This window comes from Chaetura pelagica, unplaced genomic scaffold (assembly GCF_000747805.2).
Source record: "Chaetura pelagica isolate M959 unplaced genomic scaffold, ChaPel_1.0 scaffold23, whole genome shotgun sequence".
In the NCBI taxonomy this organism is placed as follows: domain Eukaryota; kingdom Metazoa; phylum Chordata; class Aves; order Apodiformes; family Apodidae; genus Chaetura; species Chaetura pelagica.
Window position 1 is genome coordinate 1,818,477 of NW_009952884.1, and position 24,285 is coordinate 1,842,761.

At 32.6% G+C, this 24,285-nt stretch overlaps 1 protein-coding gene across 1 annotated transcript in view; it reads right to left on the reverse strand.

The window, feature by feature from the left end:
• NCAM2 (neural cell adhesion molecule 2) overlaps nt 1–24,285 on the reverse strand; it is a 113,403-nt gene that overhangs the window by 56,962 nt on the left and 32,156 nt on the right. Inside the window, exons 9-12 of the mRNA XM_009995441.1 lie at nt 20,441–20,591; nt 9,938–10,125; nt 8,297–8,393; nt 2,221–2,394 (exon numbers count right to left, since the gene is read on the reverse strand). Of these exons, the coding sequence (XP_009993743.1) occupies nt 2,221–2,394; nt 8,297–8,393; nt 9,938–10,125; nt 20,441–20,591 (610 nt within the window). The remainder of the gene's footprint in view (nt 1–2,220; nt 2,395–8,296; nt 8,394–9,937; nt 10,126–20,440; nt 20,592–24,285) is intronic.

A 24,285-nucleotide genomic window follows, 5' to 3' on the forward strand; every position in this document is an offset into this window, starting at 1 on the left:
TTCAATACCTGCAATCAGCACAGACTTTCAAATTAAATCCTCTTCATTATAAAAGACAAAGAGGAGGGAATAGGGAAACAGATATTCTTTGCTACAGCTCCAAGACTGGAATTTTCTCCTTAATTTGATCCGAAAACAGTTCAAACTAGTATAGTTCAAGAAAAAAGTCACCTTTTGAGGGATTCTTTTAGGAAACCAGAAGTGCTCTTCCTTGATGAAAAGAATTACAGGCTGTTTTAATATATTTGCACAGAATCAATTTCATATTGGTTAATTTTTCAGATTAAATTTACTTGTATTTACCTGTTTATGCTTTGTTTGTTTGTTGTGTTTTTTTTTCAGAACAAGCTGTCAGGGTTACATTTGGGGGACAATGAAACAGAGAGAAAAACATGCTTTAAAGAACATACGCCCCGTGAAAATAAGCCAGAAAGGAGAAAAAAACCTGAAAAAAGGCAGGCAAATTGTACAAAAGGAACATGTGGGCAAGTAACATGACAGCATATAGGAAATAATACAGCCTTTTCCTGAAAGAAGCAGTATAATAAACATTAGTACAGATGGCAGCAGAGATCCTAAATAATCACAGTCTACTTCACAGTGGTGTTGTCTTCATAAAGACTACAGGTATTTGCACCTGCCCCACTACTCTGTTTTTAGAATAAACAACCAAACAACTCAAACATATCTATTTAAAACAATTCCAGAACAATCAATATATGTTAAACAGAAATCTTAGAAATTAGAGGTATATAACAACTTAAAAATATGCAATGGTGAAAGAATATTTTACAATCAAAGGGTGAACTTCTGAAGAAAGCAGCTCCAGCCAAGTCTAATAAAAACTTGGGTCTGTCAAGATACACATCCTTCCTCATGTAATCAATTAAACTTTTCACAAACTTCTGGCTTTACCTTTAAATTAAGCATCTATGTGATTACACTCTTTAGGCACTGGGTTTGTTCTCATTTAAGTATACTGCACCCTGCTACACAGACTGGTCACTTCAGGTTTTATTTTTTATTATTTGGTATTTTGTAGTTCTCATCAGAGAAATTCATTGCCTGTTCATCGAAGGAGGTAGCTTTATGATAAAAAGTCTCAAGCTTGGTCTGAAATATAGCATGAAAAGAAGGGAAGAGGTACACTAATGTCCACTACTGTATATGCCCTGCAACTAGAGGAAACACCTAGTCTTCTTTAGATCTTCTAGTACCAAAAGAAATTAAAGCTATACTGGACTAAAATGAATGCTACCATGATTCACACTACTACAGTTATACACACAGGTACTGTGTTTGGCTAAGAAAAAGGAAAGATAAAAAGTCATATGTTTCTTTGAATATGTTAATTACATGCTCATTATATGTTTCCTTAAAATAATTCTGTAATTTGGAAAATGTTAAGCTTAGTGCAGAATTTTTGTGTGTAGGTTATGGGATGTGAAAGGTACAGAGATAACACACATTAGATAATTTCCTACACGTTTTCTCCCACCACTGTGCTGACAGCTGCAAAACCATTCACCTCTTGCTATATATATCACAAGACTGATGGGGTTGCACTACCTGTTAAAAATACCAAAAGGTAAATATGGATGCAAGGGATTACTGACTTGCTGAATGCATTTTGCTAACGTTACTTTGTATAAGTGGCCCACCTTGGCGTGTATTTAAAGAACTTTTCTTTGTTTGGAGAGGCTTATTCTCTATTCTGTCTTTAGACAAGTACAAATAAAGCACCCAGTGTTTTTTTTGACAAATCATTATAGATATAATTTTGAAACAGACATCACAAATATTAAAGGTATCTAGAAATTTTGCTAAGTAGCTAAAAATCAGTAATTAATGCCCAGGATTTAAGATCACATAATAGCTTACTTAAATTTTTAAATTTAATTTCATATGTAATCCACATTCTCAAACTAACTCCACTGTGATTTCTATTATTTTTTAAATTTACAGCTTCAAAAATATTCTTCATATCTACTTGACTGGACAGTGGAAAATGTAAAAAAACCTGTAAATTAGTTGAACAAACTTTTTTAAACAAGATTTCTAACTGCTGTAAAATGGTGCGCATTAGTATTAAATGAAGAGACAGCTACTAGACTAAGACAACTGGACTGGAGAAACAAAGAATCAGTTAAAATATACTCACATTCTTTTCCCTTAATATTCTTTTAAGTTAAAACACCTCTTAATTTTTTGTATACTTACTCTGAACTCCATGGGAGCGAATTATTTTCCAGGTTTCTGAGGCTGCTTCTTTTACATCTACTTGGTAATGATGAATTGGCACACCTCCATGTGAATCTGGCTTATTGAATGAAACCTTAGCAGTGGTTTGTGACAACTCTAAAACTCGTACTCCATAAGGATTTGATGGCACATCTAAAAAAGTACAAACATCAATTTAATAATCAGCAGCAACCAGACAGTTGATAGTCCTCCCCAAAAAGTTTCCTTAGCATCTTGAAGGGAGAAAAAATATATATCATAATCAGTGATGTATTAAACTTTGCATTAGATGAATAACTTAAGCTGTCTAATACAGAGCTGTAAGAAAACCAGATTTATTTTCTCTATGCTAAAGTTATGTAAAAACATTTTCCATTTCTGCCTTTCTTCTATCATGTGATTATTTTTAATAGCTAATTTCATCAAAGGCAAAGGTAAGAGTTTAGTTTGTGTACTGTATAATTATGCAAAAAAGAACAACAAACTTTAAACCAAATTTAACAAGAGAAACAGTTATGGCTAAATATTTAATTCAGAATCCTTCTAAATGAGATTATTACCAAAAAAATATAGAAATAATTTGGCTGGTGTTTTTTTTGGAAAGACTGGATTCCAATGTACTAGAAAGGAAAATTAACAGGAGGTTTTTCAGTTTGAACTCTCAGTCTTAAACTCTTTTCAGTTTAAGAAATAATTTGCAGAATAGGTTGAAAGAAACATTATCCCTGAAGTCAGAAGTAAGTGCATACCTTTCAAAGTAGAAAAGAACTATGAAAACAAAGCAGGTGTCTGAGAGTGTTGAGAAGCTAGGTATGAAACAAAATTAAAAAATTACCCTTGGGGTCAGTACATCTTTAAAACTAAAAACACAGTACTTTCACAGTGTATGACTAAACTAGCACAAAGAAGACAAAAGACCAACTTTTCTACTTGTCCTATATTTTGAAGCATTATAATCACAAAGAAAAATATATTAAAAAGTATTAGGAAGAATTTTAGTTCTGTGGACAGAATGTCACGGATTTGAAACACTCTTAAAATTTTCTATCCTGATACATCTGACATTTATTTGAATATCTACTTATAGTTTTGACACTGTTTTTGTCAATATGGTATGGAAGATATTTTTAGAAGTACATGTGAGAATTACAGGCAAAGCTATTTAGTGCATACTGAACTATTTACATAAAATACAGTCTTTATATAAGGACTCGTAAGAGTTGGGAATAAAAAGAGAATCTGAGCTTTGCCTAGTATTAGTACTTGAATGAAATATGAGCCAAAAATGTCTATAAAAAATCTCAGGAAAAGGGCATCTGCCAGAGCGTCTCTAAAGTAGCTGATTTGTATAACCTTTTAGTAAGCAGGCACCTACATTTTCCCAGGAAAATTCCATAACAGTTGTCAGAATTGAGTGTCTTAAAGCAGGTATCGCATCTCTGTGAATTCTGAAAGTTAACATTTCTGAATATAGGTCTCCTTAATCCTCCAGTGCTTGGTGCTCATTGGGTTAAAATCAGCATAGATTTATTTACATGGACTAACAACGGCAATATATTTTACTTAAAGACACAATTATGATTCCATCACGTTAAAAATTAGAACAGAATGAAAACTCAGCTTGAGGGAATCAAGCATTCAAATCTTTTCTTACTCCAAGAAATCAGGATATGGAAAGCTGCAGGAAATTTTCACTTTGAAAATGTGACGCTTTATTACTCTGCAGAAAGGAATTCAAGACAGAACATGACTAAATACAACAACTATGCTATGCATCCAGGAGAACATAGACCTGGGTTTTGAATAATTTTGTAAATTGTCCAAAAGTTGGGGGCTTTTTTAGAAAAAAAGAAAACGTTCTTGAAAACCATACAGATTTTTGAAGTGGGCACGTCAAATAATTATTTTGTTTCTTGCTAAGTAAATATGGATCCCAAAATCAGAGAAGGAAGAGGATTAGAACCAGCTTGTGATGCATCTCCTCCAGATTCTCATTACAGCTGAGAGCAATACTGTTTTTTCTTTCCCCCAGATAGTTACATTACCTTACACACCACTCTGTGTACAGATTCTTTCTCTCCCCAGCTCAAAGCAATCCAGGATACCCAAAGTAATGCAGCATGGCACTGTATGAATTATGTGGATACCAATCACTTGGGAAGATGAATATATCTCTACAGTACTGAAGACTAGTGTGCTTTGTATTTAATTGCTAGCAAAAAAACCTGCTGTGGATACCTCCAACATTGTATTCCTTTTCTGCTATTAAGAGTTCAAAATTTAAACAAAAAAAAATGTTTAATGTTGAATGAATATTTAATTTCACTCAGGCTATTTATATATTAGTTTTTGTATCCTGTTTTTATAAGGCAATTCACCGTTACTTCAGTTTGGATCAAAACAATTATTGGGTCAATGATATGAAATAAAAATGCATTATTTACATATCCTCTATGTTCTTGACTTTCTAAATGTTATGGAGACCTCTTTTCCTTGTGTGTTTATGTCCGAGTATGATTAACTATAATAAACACGGCACAGCAAAGAGGACGTCCTTCAGGAAGAACCTTATGTTCTTTACTGCAGATTCAAGTATCATTTCTGCCAAATGAAGATATGATTCCATTTGGCAATAAGCATAAAATGAAGCTCCTGTGAAAACTCAGTAAAATATTTTGCATAACTAGCACAATGCAATATGTTTAAACTCATTGAAGTGTAAAATACATCCACAGCAGTCTTTTAAATACACATCCTGCAATCCAAGCGACCCGCACATGTAGGTAACTTCTATGCAGTTTTCAGAGTTGAACTATACCAGTTCTAAATAAAAGAGTGAATCTCTTAAAAAAAATACAACAGGAGACCCATTCCTAGTCAAAATCAGAAACAAATACTAGTAATTCCATTAAGACAGAATAAAATACCAATTATCTCTTTCTGACTAGGCAAACCAGTAACTTTTTCCCCAAATAATATAATTAGACACATAATGAATGGAATTTAATTCTGTAGTTCTCTAATGATTATACCTTTGATCATATAAGGTGAACAGCACTCTGGTCCTGATCTAGCTAAACAGCATTTGAACTCTCCCGTCAACTGAAATTACTTGGAGCATTGGCATGTGTTTTGTTTGTTGTTTTTTTTTTCTGGTGAGTTTTTTTTTTTGTGTTAGAATTGCAAGGATTTTGGCTCAATGCTTAGGAGGAGTGAAGAATAATTTGTGAAGTATATTCTGAAGTCTGCATCTGGCAAGATAGAGCTATGGATGCTTTTTGTTCTTTTTCCGTCTAAAACCAGGTGATTAAATGAATCTTAGAGGAGTTTAGCTATGGACAGTGATTACTCTTTCACATATTTTTACAGATATAAGGTGCAGCACTGTATAATAGAAAAAGTATGGGATTTATTTTCTATGATGTAAAGAATACTTAGTGATAGCACAGATTCTGATACACTTTCTTAGAAGTTCCACTGCTTTCTTTGTTGTTGCTATAGTGCTATCAAAACCAGGGATACTTTACCAAGCAATTAAAAAAAAAAAAAGTCAAGACATTTAGTCAAATTCATCTTCTTTCCACAGTGTCTATTCCTCTGTTCAGCATGTGATTTTATTAAAATATGATGTTAAAGAATTACTTAAATAAAAAGAATTTTAAAATCCCCAAATAGTAACTAAAATTGCCTAACGTTGATCAGCACAAAGGAACTTTGTGACACATTGGCCTAAATTAAGTAGTACTGGTTTGATTCCAGAAACTTTATTTCAGTTGATAGAGAAGTATACATAGAATTTTAAGAACATATTTCTATCCACTGATATGTAAATCCTCTTCCAAGTGTCTTATTACTATTACCCAAATTCTTCAACAAATGACCACCATTTATTACTGAGGCTTCTCTTTTCAAGCTATTTTTTTTTATAGTTTTATGGAAAATAATAGTCTTCCTTCTGAGAGTTTAGCAGTCTTAGTGTAAATGGAGCAAAGGAAGTGATGGTGTGAGAGTAGGCAGTGGGGTCAGAGATTTATCCTCCATTAGCTCTTTTCTCCTATCTTCTCAATATGTTCTCAGTGCAGTTCAGCAGCTTTTCCTGTGTTTCTATACGTGGTTTGTATATTGACTAAAAGTAACTTATGTCTAAACACAAAATGTGAGGTAGTGTCAGGACCATAGCAGGGAAAGAAATGGTGCTAGGGAGTAGACCTTTGAAGTCAAAAGATCTATATGAAATAGTTCACGTCTGTACATCTGTAGAATGGAAAAATAAAATCAGTATTAAATCTACAGGTTAGGCTCAGTCTTGCCTTGATGTCCTTGCTTGGGGAAAATTGCAATAGATTTCTTTTACCAAATCACTGGAAGTTCTGGGAAAATTAACAAATTAATTACGAAACAGGACCACAGCTAGCAAATAAATACAAAAATATGAAATGAAAATAAGATACGTGCTCACAAAGCAGAACACGGTTGCCAGGTTGACAGTTTCACATACACTTATTGAAAATATGTTGCTGTTTGCTTTTTTTAGTAAAAATTACTTAGCTGATGCTGCTAAAGATGAGGATAGCTAGTTTTAGGGCAGAGAACAGCATTTTACATCTGCTCTTATTTTTTTAAGTAAATTGGATTTTGGCAGCAGCAGCAATATCTTGAAATATAACAGAATTATAATCTTTTTTATTATATTATTTTCCAGGGAAAATTAAATCCTACTTCCATGATTTTGTCTGTATGAAAACAAATATTTGCAGAAAACAACAAAAATACCCTTCATCAATTAACCAGCACCAAAGGGTCAGTACCAAGGGCTTTAAGAAAGATTTTTAGTAGCAAATCTTTTGTTTCTGAGAGAAATTGAGAAATTATTCCTAGCAGCTTTCACATGGTCCTTCTACTGCCTTCCCCTTCCAGTGAAGTCTCACATGTAAGAAATCTTAGAGATGATACTCCAGGGACAACTGTAGTGGCTAGAGCAGCAGGACAGGCAGAACCAGTGCTGCTGTCAAATCAATGGATGCACGTGTTACCCCAAAGAGAAAGAATGCTGTTGAAGAGAAACAGATGTAACAGACTAAAATCAGAGGGTTATGTTCAGATTTTTTTTTTTTTTCTTCTTAGTAAACAATTGTTTTTTATAACACCTGAGACATCCAAAGAAAATAAATACCCTATTGAGCAAAACTATAAAAATTAAACCACTAGGCTGGGTAAGAGAGCCTCCCTATTACTGAATGTGCACTTTCCAGATAAATAAATAAAAAAAAACACAACAAAAAACCACAACAAACAACAAAAAAACCCCGAACAAACAAAACAAACAAAACCGAAAATTATAGCAGAAACATTCAAGATAATAAAAAATATACAAATCTTTGGTACTGTAAACTGTATAATAACTTCATAGGCATCGTTAAAGCTAAGTATGTAGATCCAAATACCCCTCCAATGAGGGAGACCTCAAAGCTTGTTGAACACACATTAATCAATTCCACAAGAAAATATAATTTAAATAAATGTTAAGAAACTCTCATTTATTCTCCATTAATAGTTATTTCTGCCAAAGAACAAACATAGAGTCATACTTTATATATGCTTAAGCAACAACAGACAGACCTTAAAATATTCAGAAATTCTGTGACAATTGGTTGTAGAACACCTCAGAGCTTAAATTAATTAAATCTAGCACTCTGGGTCAAATTCTGCTTTTGAATTACTAAAAGTGCAAATGAAGGTAAAAATTCTTTGCTGAAGCATTTCAGTCTTCTGTCAGCCTTAGTTAAACAAGAAAATAGCAGGGAGAAAAAATGAGTATTTCTTAATACATTCTTATTTTTACTGCTTGCAAATTCTGTGTCTCTCCAATGAAGTGATGAAATACACAGTTACAAATGTAGGATGTAGTAAGGGCAAAATAAAAATTTTCAGTTAACTGCAAAAATTCCACTGGAATTAAAATAAACAGAGAAAAGTTCATCTGAACTTAGTTTTGATTGAAATATTAAAAAAAATAAAAATAAAAATAAGAAAAGTTAACAGCATTGCAACTTACCAGCTTGACCAAGTGTATACTCCTGATATCTTGTTCCTATTCTGTTTGTGGCTGTACAATTATACCGTCCAAAATCACTGTCAGATGTGGGAGCAATCTTGAAATTGAATATAGTTTGTAAACATTAGTTTCTAATCAAAGTTCCTTAACACATCATAAATGCAAATCCTTAAACAATATGCAGGTGTGTTCTTACTTCAGCTTATCTAGTATATTATCCAAATACAGATCCAATACACATTTTGCATGTTAAACTTCCCCTTCCCAAATTCAAACGAGGAAATCAAATAATAGAAAATCATGAGATTGTTTATTTTTAAAATTTCACTTTTAAATAAGAAAACACTATTTGCACAAACTGATACTTTGACTGAAATAATGAAATGTCTGAAAATTGCTGATTCCTATAGATGATGCAAGAATCATATTTTACTTTTTATTTGCAAGATTCACAATACATCAGACATTCAGAGGGGTAAAAAAAGACTTAAGGATGTGGCTCAACTGTAAACTCAGGTGAATAAGGATTCAAGACAGAACAGATAACAGATACTACAGGGAGCTAATGCCTTATTGGAATTCAGTTCAGGTGACAGAAGAATGGAAAAGCACTTAAAGAACCACAGGCTGTAAAGTGTATTTGGTGTCATTAAGCTTTATTGAAAATAAATAAATAAAAAAACCACAAACCTAAAGATGACCTTCAAAGAGGACTAACACTGTCTCTTTTTAAATGTATATCCCCTCTTAAAAGAAATGAGGTTACTTGTTTGGATTTTAGGGGAAAAAAAACTTTTTTTTTTTTTTTTTTTTTTTTTAATGCACTGTGTACCTCTTCCTTGGGATCTGAAGTAGGTCCCCCACTCTGATTAGCTCTATAGCTTTTCAACCTTTTTTTCCCATGGCAACTGAGAAGCTTATGCTCAGACATAAAAAAATGAGAAAACTGGCACCTTCCACACCTACGGAGGAAGACAGCATGTCATCCCTGTAATCAGCACTGGAGACTCCGGTTACACTTTGCTGTGAAATGATTAAGAACCATGATTTGCTATTCAATATTGCCAAGTTGTTCACTGTTTAGTCAATTTAATAAAGTAAAGAGACAATTAAGGTTCACTCTGCCTTCTCCCTTTCTCGGGTTTTGTTCTTACATTTATCTTTTAGATAACAGAAGGGAGCTTAGTTCTTATTTTTCCAATGCCTAAATGAGGAAACAGTTTTTATCAAAGCAAACTGCAGTTTATTATCACTTTATCCTTCTGCTTTGCTCTTGTCTGAAGCTACACAAATATTTTGTATGTACCAAGCACCTACCAGGTAGTAATTGTTTTAGTAATAACCTGAAGGGTTAGTTTTATATTAATGTATGTATTTATTTACTTGCAAGAAATGCAAGTTACATTTTTGTTCACTGCAGATGGAAAACTGAACAGGAGCTGTGAAAATGAGTTTTATTTTCTAACTGCTCACAGGAAATGTAGAGATAAATAATTTAATAAATACTACTTCTTTTAAAATAGTTTTACTTATTAAAGTATAAGTATTATATTTAAATGCACTCTATAGCACTTGCAATGGTGCCTAGCAGAGGAAGAAATTCATTCATGTCATCATATTGATTTCCATGCTAAGCCTTACCTCTAGAATCAGCTTTCTTCCTGTACTGTAAGTCTTCAGATGTGTTGTATTTTTTACTGGTAAAATGAATTTTCCCCTTCTCCACTGAACTGAGGCAGGTGGATTTGCTAGCACTTCACAGCTGATATTGATGAGATTGCCTTCCCAAGAGTAATACATGGTTTGATTTGACACAAATGTTGGAGCATCTGGAAAGGAAGTATTGCACAAATACATTAACTGTTTTAGTAAAACAAGCTGTATACGCCTATCAAGCATTCATGTTCATATAGAGAGTTCAATTGATTGCTGTATCAGTTTATTAGGGACCATGAAAGTATCAGTATTCAGTTTTGAGTTTCTTGAGCCTCTATTTTAGTAGCTTTTTATTCTCCTGAAACTGAGCTGGATTTCTTAGGAAGAGAGTACCTGCTAATTTTATTTAGCATTAGGCAACATCAGATTCTTGAAAGACATTCTTTCAGAAATTACAAAGAACACTTCTTCCTGAGGATGAGAAATTCTTCAGCAAGACCCTTGCATGACAAAGGGAAGTGATCTACAAGACATAAATATATGTAATCTGTATATTTATACTGTCTTCTTTTGCTATGGAGAAATTACACTCACTCTTCTACATTTCATAGATGTGTAAGAGTTTAAAAAATGTGTTACTGGAAATATTGTATACTTTATGAAATCTTTCTAAAGAGAGATATTTAATTATGTGAATAAACCTAGAAGAAAAAAAAATAGTAATGGAAATTGCAATTTATTTTACCTGCCTCAGAAAAAAAAAAAAAAAAAATCACTACACTATTTAGAATAATCTTTATACCAGTTCCTTATGAAATTACCAAGCTAAAGACAAGCAAAAAGATATCTTGCTTAAATGCTGCCTTTAAAATGCTGTATTAAACATACAACCAAACACTGAGTCTGACAGAAGAAATCACTTGTTTGCAAACCATGATTTTCAGATCACAATGCCAGTACTGACAAGAATTACCTGTTCTACTCACTGTTTCTCTGGATAGCAGAAACAGTTTAAAGGCCTCTAGAAAACAGAGAGAAACTCCCCCCTTCTTCTATTTATGTCTTGGGTAAATATTATTTGTCTATGAAATATTTCCTTTTATTTTTAGACATTTTAATCCCACTTATGATATTAAGATTATAAAGACAGTATTATTTATATTACTGAAAGTAAAGTCTCTAGAACTATAATTTCAAAAGAGAATTATCAGTTAAAGCTGTTGTCCCAGAATCTCTCTTGATATTTAAAATATATATGTATATTTATTTTGATAAATAGCTCCTAAATGTTTCTACATGTGTCTCTGGAAATACTATTTTAGTCCTCTTACAAATAGTTTAACTTTAGGCTAGAAAATGGCTAATAGGTTTGTCAGAGATTTGAACAAACCATATCTAAGTAGTGAAAATCAGCTTCAGGAATGGTTTGAAACTACTTCCTTGTTTCTTCAGCGCAAATTTTCAACTTCTTTCTGCATTTGCCCTTGTAAAAAAGCTTAACTTGTTGGCAACATTATACTGCTGCTGCATGCATGCATACAGGCTTTCACTGAAAAGAAGTGTTATCAGTAGAAGCAGATTAAGGCTGTTGCATTGCTTAATGCCAGCGGCATTTTTAAAAACACTACTTAGGCCTTATTTTTGTAGGAAAGCAAGTGGTTTCATCCAAATAACTAAAACATGTCTTCCTATGAATTTATTTATCAAGTACAGGAGCTCATTTTTTCTTTTACAAATGTTTTAATAAGTAATTCTAATGCTCCTCTAATTTTCATAGACCTTTAAAAACCCCACATATACTATCATCTAAACATCTTAATACAAAGAATGGACTATCAAAGAATCTTCAGGATGCGACATCTGTATGCTAAGGAATCTGAGTCAGAGATGTGGCTTTTCCTATGGAAATTAAGTTATTGGGGGGAACCAATTGAAGGAAAACCACATGAGTTGACTTCTGCCCGGCAGAGAGATTTTGCACCTAACGCGTTCAACATATGAAATCTTATCAGAGTGTTCGTGAGGCACAAAACGTGGTTACTGCACAAAAAATTTTAGATAAGCATTGTCTTCCGAAGCACCGTTTCTCAGAATATGTTCAAACTTTTAATGAATGCTGGCATGAATGTGGAAGACAGCAAGATGTTCTTACTGAACCTGACTGACTTTCCTTCCTAGGTAACATCAAATTGTTTTATGTCCCCCTTGATTTAAACACTTATGTAGCAAACTCATGTTACAGAAGTCGTACAAGTGAAAAAGTAGTCTGTGCTTCTATATTGCAGGTACAGGCATTTAGGAGAATAGGGGCTTTCAGTTCAGACTATTCTCTCCTCTAAAGCTAGATTTTGGATGCCTACAGTATCTGCTTATTTATATTTTAAAAGAATAGGTGAGTTATGGACTGCCATCTACACATGACTACAGATACTAACAGTTCTAACATCATACAACACAAATAGAACTAAAAATCCATCAATAAAGAGATGTCTCAAAATAAGCTATTCCCAAATGTAAAGCATTTCTAAAAAAAAATTCACATTTTCCTTTTCAAAATGTCTGGGTAGAAAGGCCTTGCAGATATTTCCACAGCAGCTGAAAGCCCTAATATAGGAAAAAGGAGTGTGCTAATGGCTGCATTTAGACTAATTATGTCAAATGATTTTTTATTTCCTAGTCAGGAACAGATTAAGACATCTGGAGTGATATTTCACACAAAGAAAATAATTATGGGAACCATTTTTTACAGTACAAAGAAAAATATTCTATATTTCTTATAAATTAATGAGTTGGAAAGAAATAACTTATTTATTAAGAGGATTTTTTTGTTTGTTTTGCTTATCACTAACTGGTGTGTTATGCTTAAATGATTACAGAATTACCATTTATCAAACAGAAACACACCATATGTTTAATATAAAACAGCATGAAAAATTAACAAACCTTAAAGACCAGGGTTTGAAAACAGAAGGCTTACTCTTTGATATGTCCATACAATCTGATCCTTCTAGCTTTTTAGAGTAACAAAGATAAGAATTAAGTTAATAAACAGAATATTTATCAAGATATTATATCAATAAAAAAATAAGTATAACCAGTAGAAATGAGAAGGTGGCCCTTTTCATACGTTAACATATGTTAAGGATATTTAAATGCAATATATACACTATATAAAAAGAAAAAAAAAAAAGCTTTCATGCAGATAAATGAGGAAGTTAAAACCATTAAAAAATAATATGCTCTGCATAGCTCCTGCATAACTCAGCATTAATTTATGCCTGAGAAAAAAAATCAACTTAGGGTGTAAATGAACTTTTTAAGCTGTTGTACATAAAGAATTACCAGTTAAGAAAACATACTGGCCTTCTAAATAGCTAAACACCGAACAAGACGTTTGAATACAGTCAGATTTTTAAAAAGCAACCCTGATGATAGTAACTATGTCTGGACCTTATGGTACTCTATCAAAATAAAACAAAGAAACCAAGGTAAACAAAAATCAAACCTGCAAAAAAGTGCAAAAGCTACTGGTCAGAATAGTTAGCAGGGGCACACAATAAATCCTAGAAACATAGAATGGTTGGGATTGGAAGGGACCTTTAAAGATCATCTAGTTACAACCCCCCTGCCATGAATAAAGGCATATTCCACTAGACCTGATTTCTCAAAGCTCCATCCAGCCTGACCTTGAACACATGCAGGGAGGCAGCATCCACAGCTTATCCGAGCAACCTGTTCCACTCAACACTCATCTCAAAAAATTCCTTCATTATATCTAATCTGAAATAACCCTCTTACAGATCAAAACTGTCCTCCCTTGTCCTATCTATACAGGCTCTGCTAAAAAGCCTCTCTCCATGTTTCTTATAAGCTCCCTTTACATATTGAAAGGCTCCAATAAAGGCTCCTGGGAGCCTTCTCTCCAGCCTGAACAACCTCTCAACCTTTCTTCATAGGAGAGGTGTTCTGTCCCTCTGATTATTTTTGTGGCCTTCCTCCAGGCCCACTCCAACAGGCCCATGTCTTCTCTGTGCTGGGGACCCCAGAGCAGGACACAGGACTCCAAGTGGGGTCTCACAAAAGGCAAGTAGAGGAGGAGACTCACCTCCTTTGACCTGATGGCCATGCTTACTTTCATGCAGCTCAGGGTACATTTAAGTCAAAAGCACTTTAAAAGCTTGAACAGTGAAAGGTTGAGTACTATTTTTGAGAGATGAGGCAATCCATATTAAAAACATGACAAGAAGGAACAAAGACTATAACACAAAGGTACAAAGTTAAACAGAAATATTCTAGGATTCTATAAGCAATTATAATTTTAAAATGGCATTTTACAGCAGATAATATGGCAATCACATCAGCTAAACTCAAGCTGTTCATTTTCCAAAAAACAATAAAGAAACTTGCAGGTCATCACTTCAATTAGGGAAAATGGTTCTGGATAACCTGCATTAGGACACTACGTAAGAGAAGCAAACTCTGACCTGGGAATGATCTCTAGCATTTAGATATCCTTGTTAGGTGTAATATCCAAGAACAGCGATTCAGGAACAGACTAATACATCATCTGTCTCATCCAGAAGGTAATTCAATTAATGACTTCAAAGATCCAGCTCTGGTGTCTGTTTAGCATTTTATGCAAGATTGGATATGGCAAATTACCTGATTCACCACATGTGGCCAGTCTACTATAATAGCAAGCTAGTGTACAAAATCAGATTTGCACTTCTCAATAACATAGGTTTTCAAACTTTTGGCTATTTGTACCTCAATTTTATTTTTTTTTCCCTTGATCATACAATGAAAATATATGACTGATTTCCAGGTCTAAGATGCTGGGATATCTCATGTAGTACATTATGGGAAGCCTTTCTCTTAGGTGTTTAATACTGGCATGAGTTTCCTGTCATTAAGGACTTCAATAAACTACATCTAGCAAGTTTAGCTCCCTCTTACTGGCAAGCTGAACTAGTGCCTTATAACCCTGATACTATTTTTAATATTCAAATACCACATTAATTTCTCAATTTCCATAAACATAGACAAAAAGTTAGTTCTCATGAAGATAAGGTATCTTGCTGCTAGATGTAAAGTATGTTGTTGACAATGGCACCTTCAACCTTAGCAAATGCTGGTCAATGAATGCATGCATGTTACTGGCGTTTGTGCTGCCAGACTCACAGAAATCCAATGTATCTGTTTTTCTTTGAATTCCACTTGCAGTTAAGGGATTATATATTTGGTTGATCACTTAAAAAACCCAACCAATCAACCAAATCAAAACAAACCACAAACCAACAAACAAAAACAAAACCAAAAACCAACCGATGAAACAACATAAACACAAAATGGAAGACATTTTAGTTTAATATAAGTATCTGCTGTAAATTGATAAACAAAATTATTTAAACCAATCTAAAATAGAAGAACTTTTAAATAAATCATAGCTAGGTAAAATAAGTCGAGTATGTTAACAGCAATGTTTAAAAGAAACTGTCTGCACATATTTATCAGTAATTTTTTATATCAGTAAATCACCAAGAACACTGGCCATCAGGACTAGAACAGGAAGACTCGCCTACAGATCTCTCACACAAAGTTATTTTTATTTAGTAATTAAATGGTCAGGTGTTGCCAAATGCTGACACATTATTTTTGGATGGCACCAATTTATATCAAAATTTCAGTTGTTATATGTGTTCCTGGACAGATTTACTGGAATAATTTATGATGGCCAGACTCCTGACACCATATATTAGATTACATAATTCTCCTATAGCCAAGTGAAAAACTTCAACTTTTTCAAACCAGAATACTAACACCCATCTCTTTTCCTATCCTGCTTGTCACATTTCATAACAAAATCCAGCTCCATATCTGTATTGTCTGTATTTTCCTACATGTCAGCCCTACCTTCATAACACGCTTACCATTTATATTTTCCTCTGTTCTTGAATTCCCTTCCCTTCTCACCTGCTTCCTCCCTCTATCTCTGTCTCCTGTATTACAAAATCATAACTGCTTTTCCTGTATGGAGCAAGGACTCTTAGACTTGGTAACTCTTCACTAAATGTTGATGCACGTGCTGTCCAGAAAACAACAAAAGAAACCTCTACGATACTTTAAGGATCAGACTAAAAATCCAAACACATTGCTGAAATTACCTTGTATATCCAACTCAATTTCCAACATGTAGTCTCCCTAAATCTCTCATTTATAACCCTCAGACCTCCATACAGTGTGTTCAAACTCAGCTGGTATTTCCTTTTTTACATTAGCCCTATGCTGCTCCCAGATTGTAGGTTAGGGTGCTTTCTAGGTAGTAATATAGAAAAATAGACTTTTCCAAAGAACACGGTTTAATACATTTTCTTCAGTAACAAGAGAATTTGTACTTGGTTACAGAGAAATCTAAGACCAGCATCTTACATAATATGTGCAGCTAGGAGTACACAATCAAGTGCTGTGAATACTTTTGACTGTGTTAACGAAAGTTTGAACAAAAGGAAAAATGTAAGTGCATGTAGAGCCACTTTTAAGGATCATAGACTGCTGATCATTAATGGCTTGTTTAAAACCTTTCTGACTTAGTAATGCCATCAGTGCATCCCAACTAAGAAAACTTCTACTATGAAGAAAGATGATCCAGCATATTAAGCATGCCAAAATTGTGATTATGCATTCTATGAAGTTAATCATTGCAGTGAATAATTTGTACAGCAAAAGAAATAATGTGTTATTTCATGAAAAATTTTCTTCTTTTAGTCATCTGTATCCTGATTTTTAAGATTCTTTTATAACTCTAGCCCATATTTTTCAGAATAGTTATTTCTCAGATAAAAAGACAAAAAATACAATGGAGAAATGTAAACATCTGCACAGAGAATCTGTAACTTTCAAAGGCATCTGATAGTATTATATGTAAAAATCATGTAATTCACTGGTATGTGTACATTTAACTTCCGCGGGCCCTTCTGAAAATCTCATCTCAGATTATATCCTGCTATATCTATTTTTTATCAATTTCTATAATGGTTTTTATTTTTAAAAGGAATATTTTTTCTCTATCTATAATAAATATATAGATAAATGTAAAGATAATAACTATAGACACATATTAATATGCAATATGCATTATACATCATACATGCCATCACACAGGAATTTTTCAAATTTTTGCTATTATATATTATTGTAAATACTATTATCCAATATGCTTCATATGTACCATCAAATTTTTCAGTTAAGGAAATCCATTTGTAAATAACAGTTATAATGGTATCTTCTTTTTTTACATTATTTGGATTTATTTTTCATTGTTAATCTAAGGAAAACAAAACATTAACTAAACACAAAGCAAGAAATCCTTATAAATTCTGTGGATTCCCTACAATTCAAGTCCGTCTACCCTTTACTTCCAATTAAAGGCAGGGTTAACTGTGCCCAGCTGGTATCAAAACTGATAATCTCTTTCTGTGCTGGAAAATTGCTCTTACCATCAAGAGAAACCCCAACAAAGAACAAGGATAAAATACAGAAACTCTGAGCAATCCTTCTGTCAGTTTAAGTCTCTGATAGGGATCAGTAAGTAAAAGGATGAAATAGTGACACCAGAGCGCTCTCTGTCTCCATTAGGCCTCTTTAACTGCACCAACATTTAAGCATGCGATGAAAGCATCTTCCTCTCCTGACCACACACAGCTTCAAACGTATTAAAACTTAATAACAAAAATACAGCAGTTTTCTTTACAACTTACACAATGGCATAGGTGCATTGATTAGATCTGTCTAGGAACTCTGGAACAATATAAAAATTAAGTCTTGCTTATTTATTAATATTTTAATTTTAAAAAGTATACTGAGGCTTATACTAGAATATTATTTAAAATAATAAAATTCTGCTAAAATAGCTCCCTAGTTATTATGTAAAGAGAAGCCATACCTGAAAAAATCCTTCTCAAAACTGCCTTTGAAGAGAAAAAACCAAAATATTTGAAATTAAAATTAAAATATTTTGTGGGCTTTTATGCAACTTAGTCAATGAGTATTTGGCAAAAAAAGTATAAAAACACCCAACAGCAAAACTGTAGTTACAATTAACATGCTGAAAAATATCACTTGGAAAATAACACAAGGAGAGTAAAATAATTTATTCAATACTAACTTCATAGAATCTCACAATTCCCCCATTATCCCCTTTTTGTTACAAGAAAACAAATTGGTTATTTAGCTTTTGAACCTGTTCCTTTTTCGGTAAGTGTCCAGCCTGCAACTTATTAAGTGAAATAAGTGGAATGAAGAATAACTGTGACACCTGCTTCATTAAATAATGTGTTTTTACTTGAGAGAAGTGCTGTTAGTATTTATGACAATACAGCATTGGGGTGGACTGGTGATAATGTGGTACTGACTGATTCTTTGAAGAGATGGTTTCATTACAGAAGTTTATGACAGAGACTAAACCGATGGCAGATGAGGCTGGAAAGATGACATTTCTTCCTGGGAACACTACTTTTAACAACAGAAAAAATCTTCACTGTTAGACAAGTGGGTTCTTTCCTGGGCAAGACAAAAATCTATACTTGTAGTGTGTATACCAGTGTATAACTATTTCCAAAGCAAGTAAAAAACTCCTCTGACTCGTTCATTGAAATATGAATGGAGACAGAACTATGTTGTATCACTCAAAAAATATTTGCTTTTCAAATTAAAAATACCTGACACATAAAGGATATGGAGAAAGTTTTACTGCTATCATTCAAACACCTGTACTGGAAAAAAAAAAATAAAAAAATTGCTTCAACCTCTTAATCAGTTACAATATTTTAAAATGTAAACTCTAGTTTTAGAAATGTCAGTTTGAAGCTAGACCAAGCAAAAATATTATGTTATACATTAAAAATAATCATTACAATGTACGATACACCTGATGATAGAATATTTCTATGTTCTTTCTAAACTGTTCTCAGAAGATTTCTACACTGTAGAAAATTTTATGTTGTATCAAAAAGTGTGTCTACCAATGCATAAATTTAACTTAAAACAGTATACCATTCAATTTTTTTTTTATACACTACTTCTCACAGATATTAAAAATTAAGTCTGTCATATCATAATGAGAATACTTCTAAATTCTTAGCATATGTTCTAAAACTTTTACCCTGAAAGCTGTCTTAGACTATAATTATGTATTGTATCAATCCAGAGATTTTGTTATGCCCTTTAATAGGAATTCTGTCCTGCTAATAAATCCTCACATTTCAATTGTCCACGTGTCCTAAAATGTGGTGCATCTTATCTCTCTCTTCTGAATTAATAGTTAATTTTAAAGCGTAAGGGCTACAAGAACTTCACTGAACTTGCATTTTTATCTAGTAAAATAGTTTTTCCTTTATATATACAGAAAATAAATAATTATCAGTGCAACAGTGCACATATATAGTAAATTAATCTGTTCCCAAAAATTAATAATCCTTTGCAAAGTTTTGCAAAATATTATTTTGCAAGTATCTCTTCATATGTCTATTTATTGAAGAGTAGCTATGTTAAAGATAATAAAAAATACAGAACTTGAAAAAGTATACTGGAGTCACTTTCAGAACCTCTCAGGGAATCACTCAATGGTCTGCAACCATTTCTTATCTTTCCATGCCACAGTTCCCATTCCAGTTTCTGTATTCCCATTGGAAAGACGTTTTCTGTTCAGTCTCAAACTGGCTCACTTAAACTATATTGCAGAAGTAGAACAAGTGTATCTAGAAAATCTCCAGCAACAGAACAATGCTGAAATATAAAAGAATTATTTTTTTGCTTGTTTTCATTTTTTTAAGATCTTTGCTTCATGAATATGAAGAACATTTTCAAGAGACAATTTTCCAATGAATTTTTGTATATTTCAAACTTACATGCTATGATTGGCTTACAAAGCATGAGACCCTTCTCTAAGCAAAAAACCTCCTTTTCTCCTGTATAAAATTCAAGACAATCTCTAAAAGACATTGTCACAAAACTGTGAACTCCAGGAGGGGTTATAATAGGGGCTAGAGACTTGTTGAGGATTAGTACATCAGAGAACTAGGAAAAAAACAGAAGACAGTTGAATGTTGGAAGGTTAAGCTCAAGACTGAGCTGTTGCTCAAATGAGTCCCTACCTTAACATACTGAGTACTTTTCACCCACAGCAGTCTCCAGTAGCCCAGATTTGAAGTTATCAGGCTAACCTTTAGTTAGTGGTTAATACCACTAGAATATCACTTCAAATGAAATCCTGTCCTGCTTAAATCACTGACAGGAGTCTTGTCATCTTCAGAAAACACATGATTCCTCCAAAGAAATCAGTATCTCTAACTACAGAAGCAATTTTCTTAAATTATGCAAGTTTAAACACGAATTATAAGGAAAAAATGACCTTCCATTAAGAATGTTTTTTTTTTTCTTTTTTTTCTTTTAAAACAAGTTTAAAAGAGAAAACAAAATATTAGAACTTACATTCAATATCAAGGTACATGCTCTTTTGGTGCCCACCAATTCTACTTGCAGCTTCACAGTCATATCTCCCTGAATCTGACAACTTCACATCTTTAATATGCAGTGACGATTTTCCATGCTGCCCTTTGACTTCTATACGGCCATCTGGGCTCTGTTTACATTGATTCAGGAAAAAGAAAGGTTTTATATATACATATATATGTATGAATATGTATATTTATGTATCTTTTATATATTAAACACCATCATTAAGTATGACTGAAAGCATGTCTTCACCCATGGTGAAGCTATTACCGACAGCTAAGTAACTTCTAAAATTTTTAACTAAATTAAAAAAATATATAAAAAGATGTTTCTAGTCACTATAAGCAGGAGAATAAGTACATGATTAAAGGAACATTGTCAAGGTAAACCACAAATTGTATCCACATATGACTGGAATAGTGAAGTGCATACTCAAAACCTGTTTATGATATCACACATTTTGTTATGATGCTGTAGTTAACAAAAATGCACACATTTAAAATCATAGCGTCTTAGATTACTGCTAGAATTATCTTGCTGGTCCTTAAAAATGTGACTGTGAAATTGAATAGAAACGCTTAATCAAAGAACATAAATACAGAAATTCAGTCACAGATTTACTTCCATTATTCACATTTTCTTGTCAGAAGCTCACACTTGCTCATAAATCATGATCAACAAATGCAACTGGAATTTGTAGATTTCATTTCCATATTATTAGGTGGAAAATGGAAAGGGAGAAAAATGAATGGGGCTTCTGATTTTCTAGAACACACATTTTATATTTAACAACTTCATAAAAATCCTTATCCACCTCCACCTCTCCCTCAAAACTCCCTGAGTTTCAAAAGTATAAAAATATTAGGGAAAATTAATCCTCTGCTTGACACTGCAACCTTCATGGAGTAGTACACTTGATGAAAAAGAAGTTATTTTTAATTTGATTCTGCTTCTTAGTTTTTTTGTAGCTTTAGTAAACTTGCTTTATTTTGTTCCACTTACGTTTGAGGGAAAAAAAAACAAACTGATAACAAATACTCTTATTTACCTATCTTCATTATTGAGGAAGGCGGAAAAGGAGGGTAAACCATTAAATGTTTAGTTGTATCACATTTATACTTGAAACATACTTTAATATTCAATCCTATAAATGTATACACATAAGTTTAAAGCTTTTTACACTAAATACTCTCTCAGTGGCAACTGATATTTAAGAAATTGAGCTTTTAACTCAACTGTTTCTTCACTTAATACTTGAAAAATGCACACAATTTGGATCTTGAAATATTTGACATAAAGCAGTCATATATAGCATTCCATATGTCATAATTTCCATGGAAAGAAAACTATTCTAATCCTACATCAGGATCAAGAACACTTGATTTTGTTTTCTGTGAAAATCTCACAGCATACATACGTAAATGAAAGTTATGAAATTTTAATACAGGAATTAACCTAAAACCCTCTGGATTGGTAAAAAAAGCAACTAAGACCATTTAGTTATCTAATTCCTAAGGCTGAAAAATCTATTTTCATAATATTTTTCCTTTAAAGAAGAAAACAGAAAAGTTATGAAGGTACTAGTAAACAGGCTACATACGGTATAAATGTTTTTCTGAGGGAATTCTTGGGATAATTAAAATGCAATTTATTTTAAAAAAAGTTATATAGTTTTCTGATTTTTAGTACATAAAATAATTGTTTTATATGTGTGTGTATATGTATATATGTATGTACTTCATAATAAATAATCAAGAACAGTATTATTTACCTATGGGTTATTTGTTTCTTTTTTAAAACACCAAGTATGTAATACAATGGTAAGTCTACATTGTTCCTAAAATATACATGTACTTCAGCAATTTTATTTCTGACTTTACCTTGATTACAAATATTTCCCTAAGAAGTCACATTTAAAACTGTGAGAAGACATGCTGGAACAACCTGTGACTGTGAATCATAGGTACAGTACTAAATACCATATTAGTGATTCATTAAAAGCTGCCCTCCTAAAGCAAAAAAGGTAGCTCTGTACAACAAAAAGTAGTAGTAGAGAACAGGAATTTTGTGAATAATATTCTCTTTACCCTTCCTTATTGCATATTACAAGCCTTCAATAAAAAGCCAAATTATTTCTTAGTACCTTTGCACAATGCAAAGTGTTTTTCTGTGAAACTATGTTCACCTATATCTGTAATGACACACTCACTTTCACCATGATTTTCCGAATTAGGTCTCATATTATTCAGCTAGCTCAATTTTTTGCTTCCAGTAATAAGGATTAGAAGAATATATGAAAAAGAGAAAAGAAATAATAATAAAAAAAATAATTATAACTATATATTCCAAATGGTAATGTTTCACCCTCTGAAAAACAATTATGTACTACTTATAACTTATGTGCAATACAGTCAACAGGAATCCAGTAAAAAGAGTTAAAATTATTTCTAATTCTCACTAAAGTCACCAAAGCTTTTTTTACAGATGTAAAAAAAAAATGCAGTTCTATTTTGTATTTGATAACAAAGGAAAATTTTATCAGTTAAATAGTAATCCCGAATACTATAATTCCCTGTACATTTCACTATATATTACACTATAATTTATTTAATACATTTCAAAGCACAGATATAAGTGCTAATTGATATTCTAAATCAAAAAAGGTAATGAAAATAAGGATGAAGACTTTTAATATTAAATAGCTTTTACAGAAACTATCCAATTGTGATTTTACTTTATCTATTTGTTTTCTAATGCAGCTGGAAAAAAATTTGGTCTGTAACCAAAGTAACTTTCCTATTCATTTCCCAATTATGGATTGTGTAATATATCTTAGGTTTATAGCTAGAGCAAAAAACAACCTACTAAATAGTCTGAATGACAGATTTTCGCATAACCACATCATCTATTCTCATCATCAAATGTATGGTTAAAAGCATTTTGAGAGGAATCTGTCAGGTTAAGCAGTCCACAAAAACACATAAAATGCATAACAATTGTAAATAAAATATTATTAAAAATATGTACTTACTAAAGTTATTTTTTTCCTAAATAATCTGAAAATTATTACAATAGTGTCTTTGAAATTACTTATACAATAAATAATGTTTTCTGCTGCATTGCTCTGAATGCTTGCGATACTGCCGCTTCTTCATGAACAGTGTAAGAAGTCCCTTTTCCCTGGTTGTATGATGCAGATGGATTAGTGTACAATTCCATTTATTTTTTTGGAAACACGGTGCAATACCTGATTACAAATATACAGCTTATCTCACATGCCTGAACACAGAAATACATTAAAGGAAAAAAAAAAACAAAACAGTGCATGTACAGACCACGAAAATGCCACAGACAGATAAATAAGTAAATAAATAAATAGTTTTTAAAGCAATTGCCTTTGTATAGAGAGGATTCGTAGAATATGCTCAATATTTACATGCAAATGAAAAATGCTAAATACTATGTTGAATTTTCAGAAGGACTTCAGTGATACTAGTGTTACCATAGGATATTGTTCCATTGTATAAGCCAGTTAATAGAGATCTGCATAAATATGTGAAGGACATACTGTGATGACACAAATAGAACAAGAACTGTGCAGTCATTCTGGAGCACAGCTTGGAATTAATATTAGGAACATAGCAGAGACAATGAAGTTGACTATGGCAAAGAGCAATGAAGAAGCTGGGGCAAAAATTGGTAGTCTTAGCATGAAGCAAAAACTGAAACTACGTTCTTGTAGAGGGCATTATCAAAAATAGAATAAACTGACTAAGCAGAAGTCTGCTTGCATACTGATTCATAATGTCAGTAATCTCATT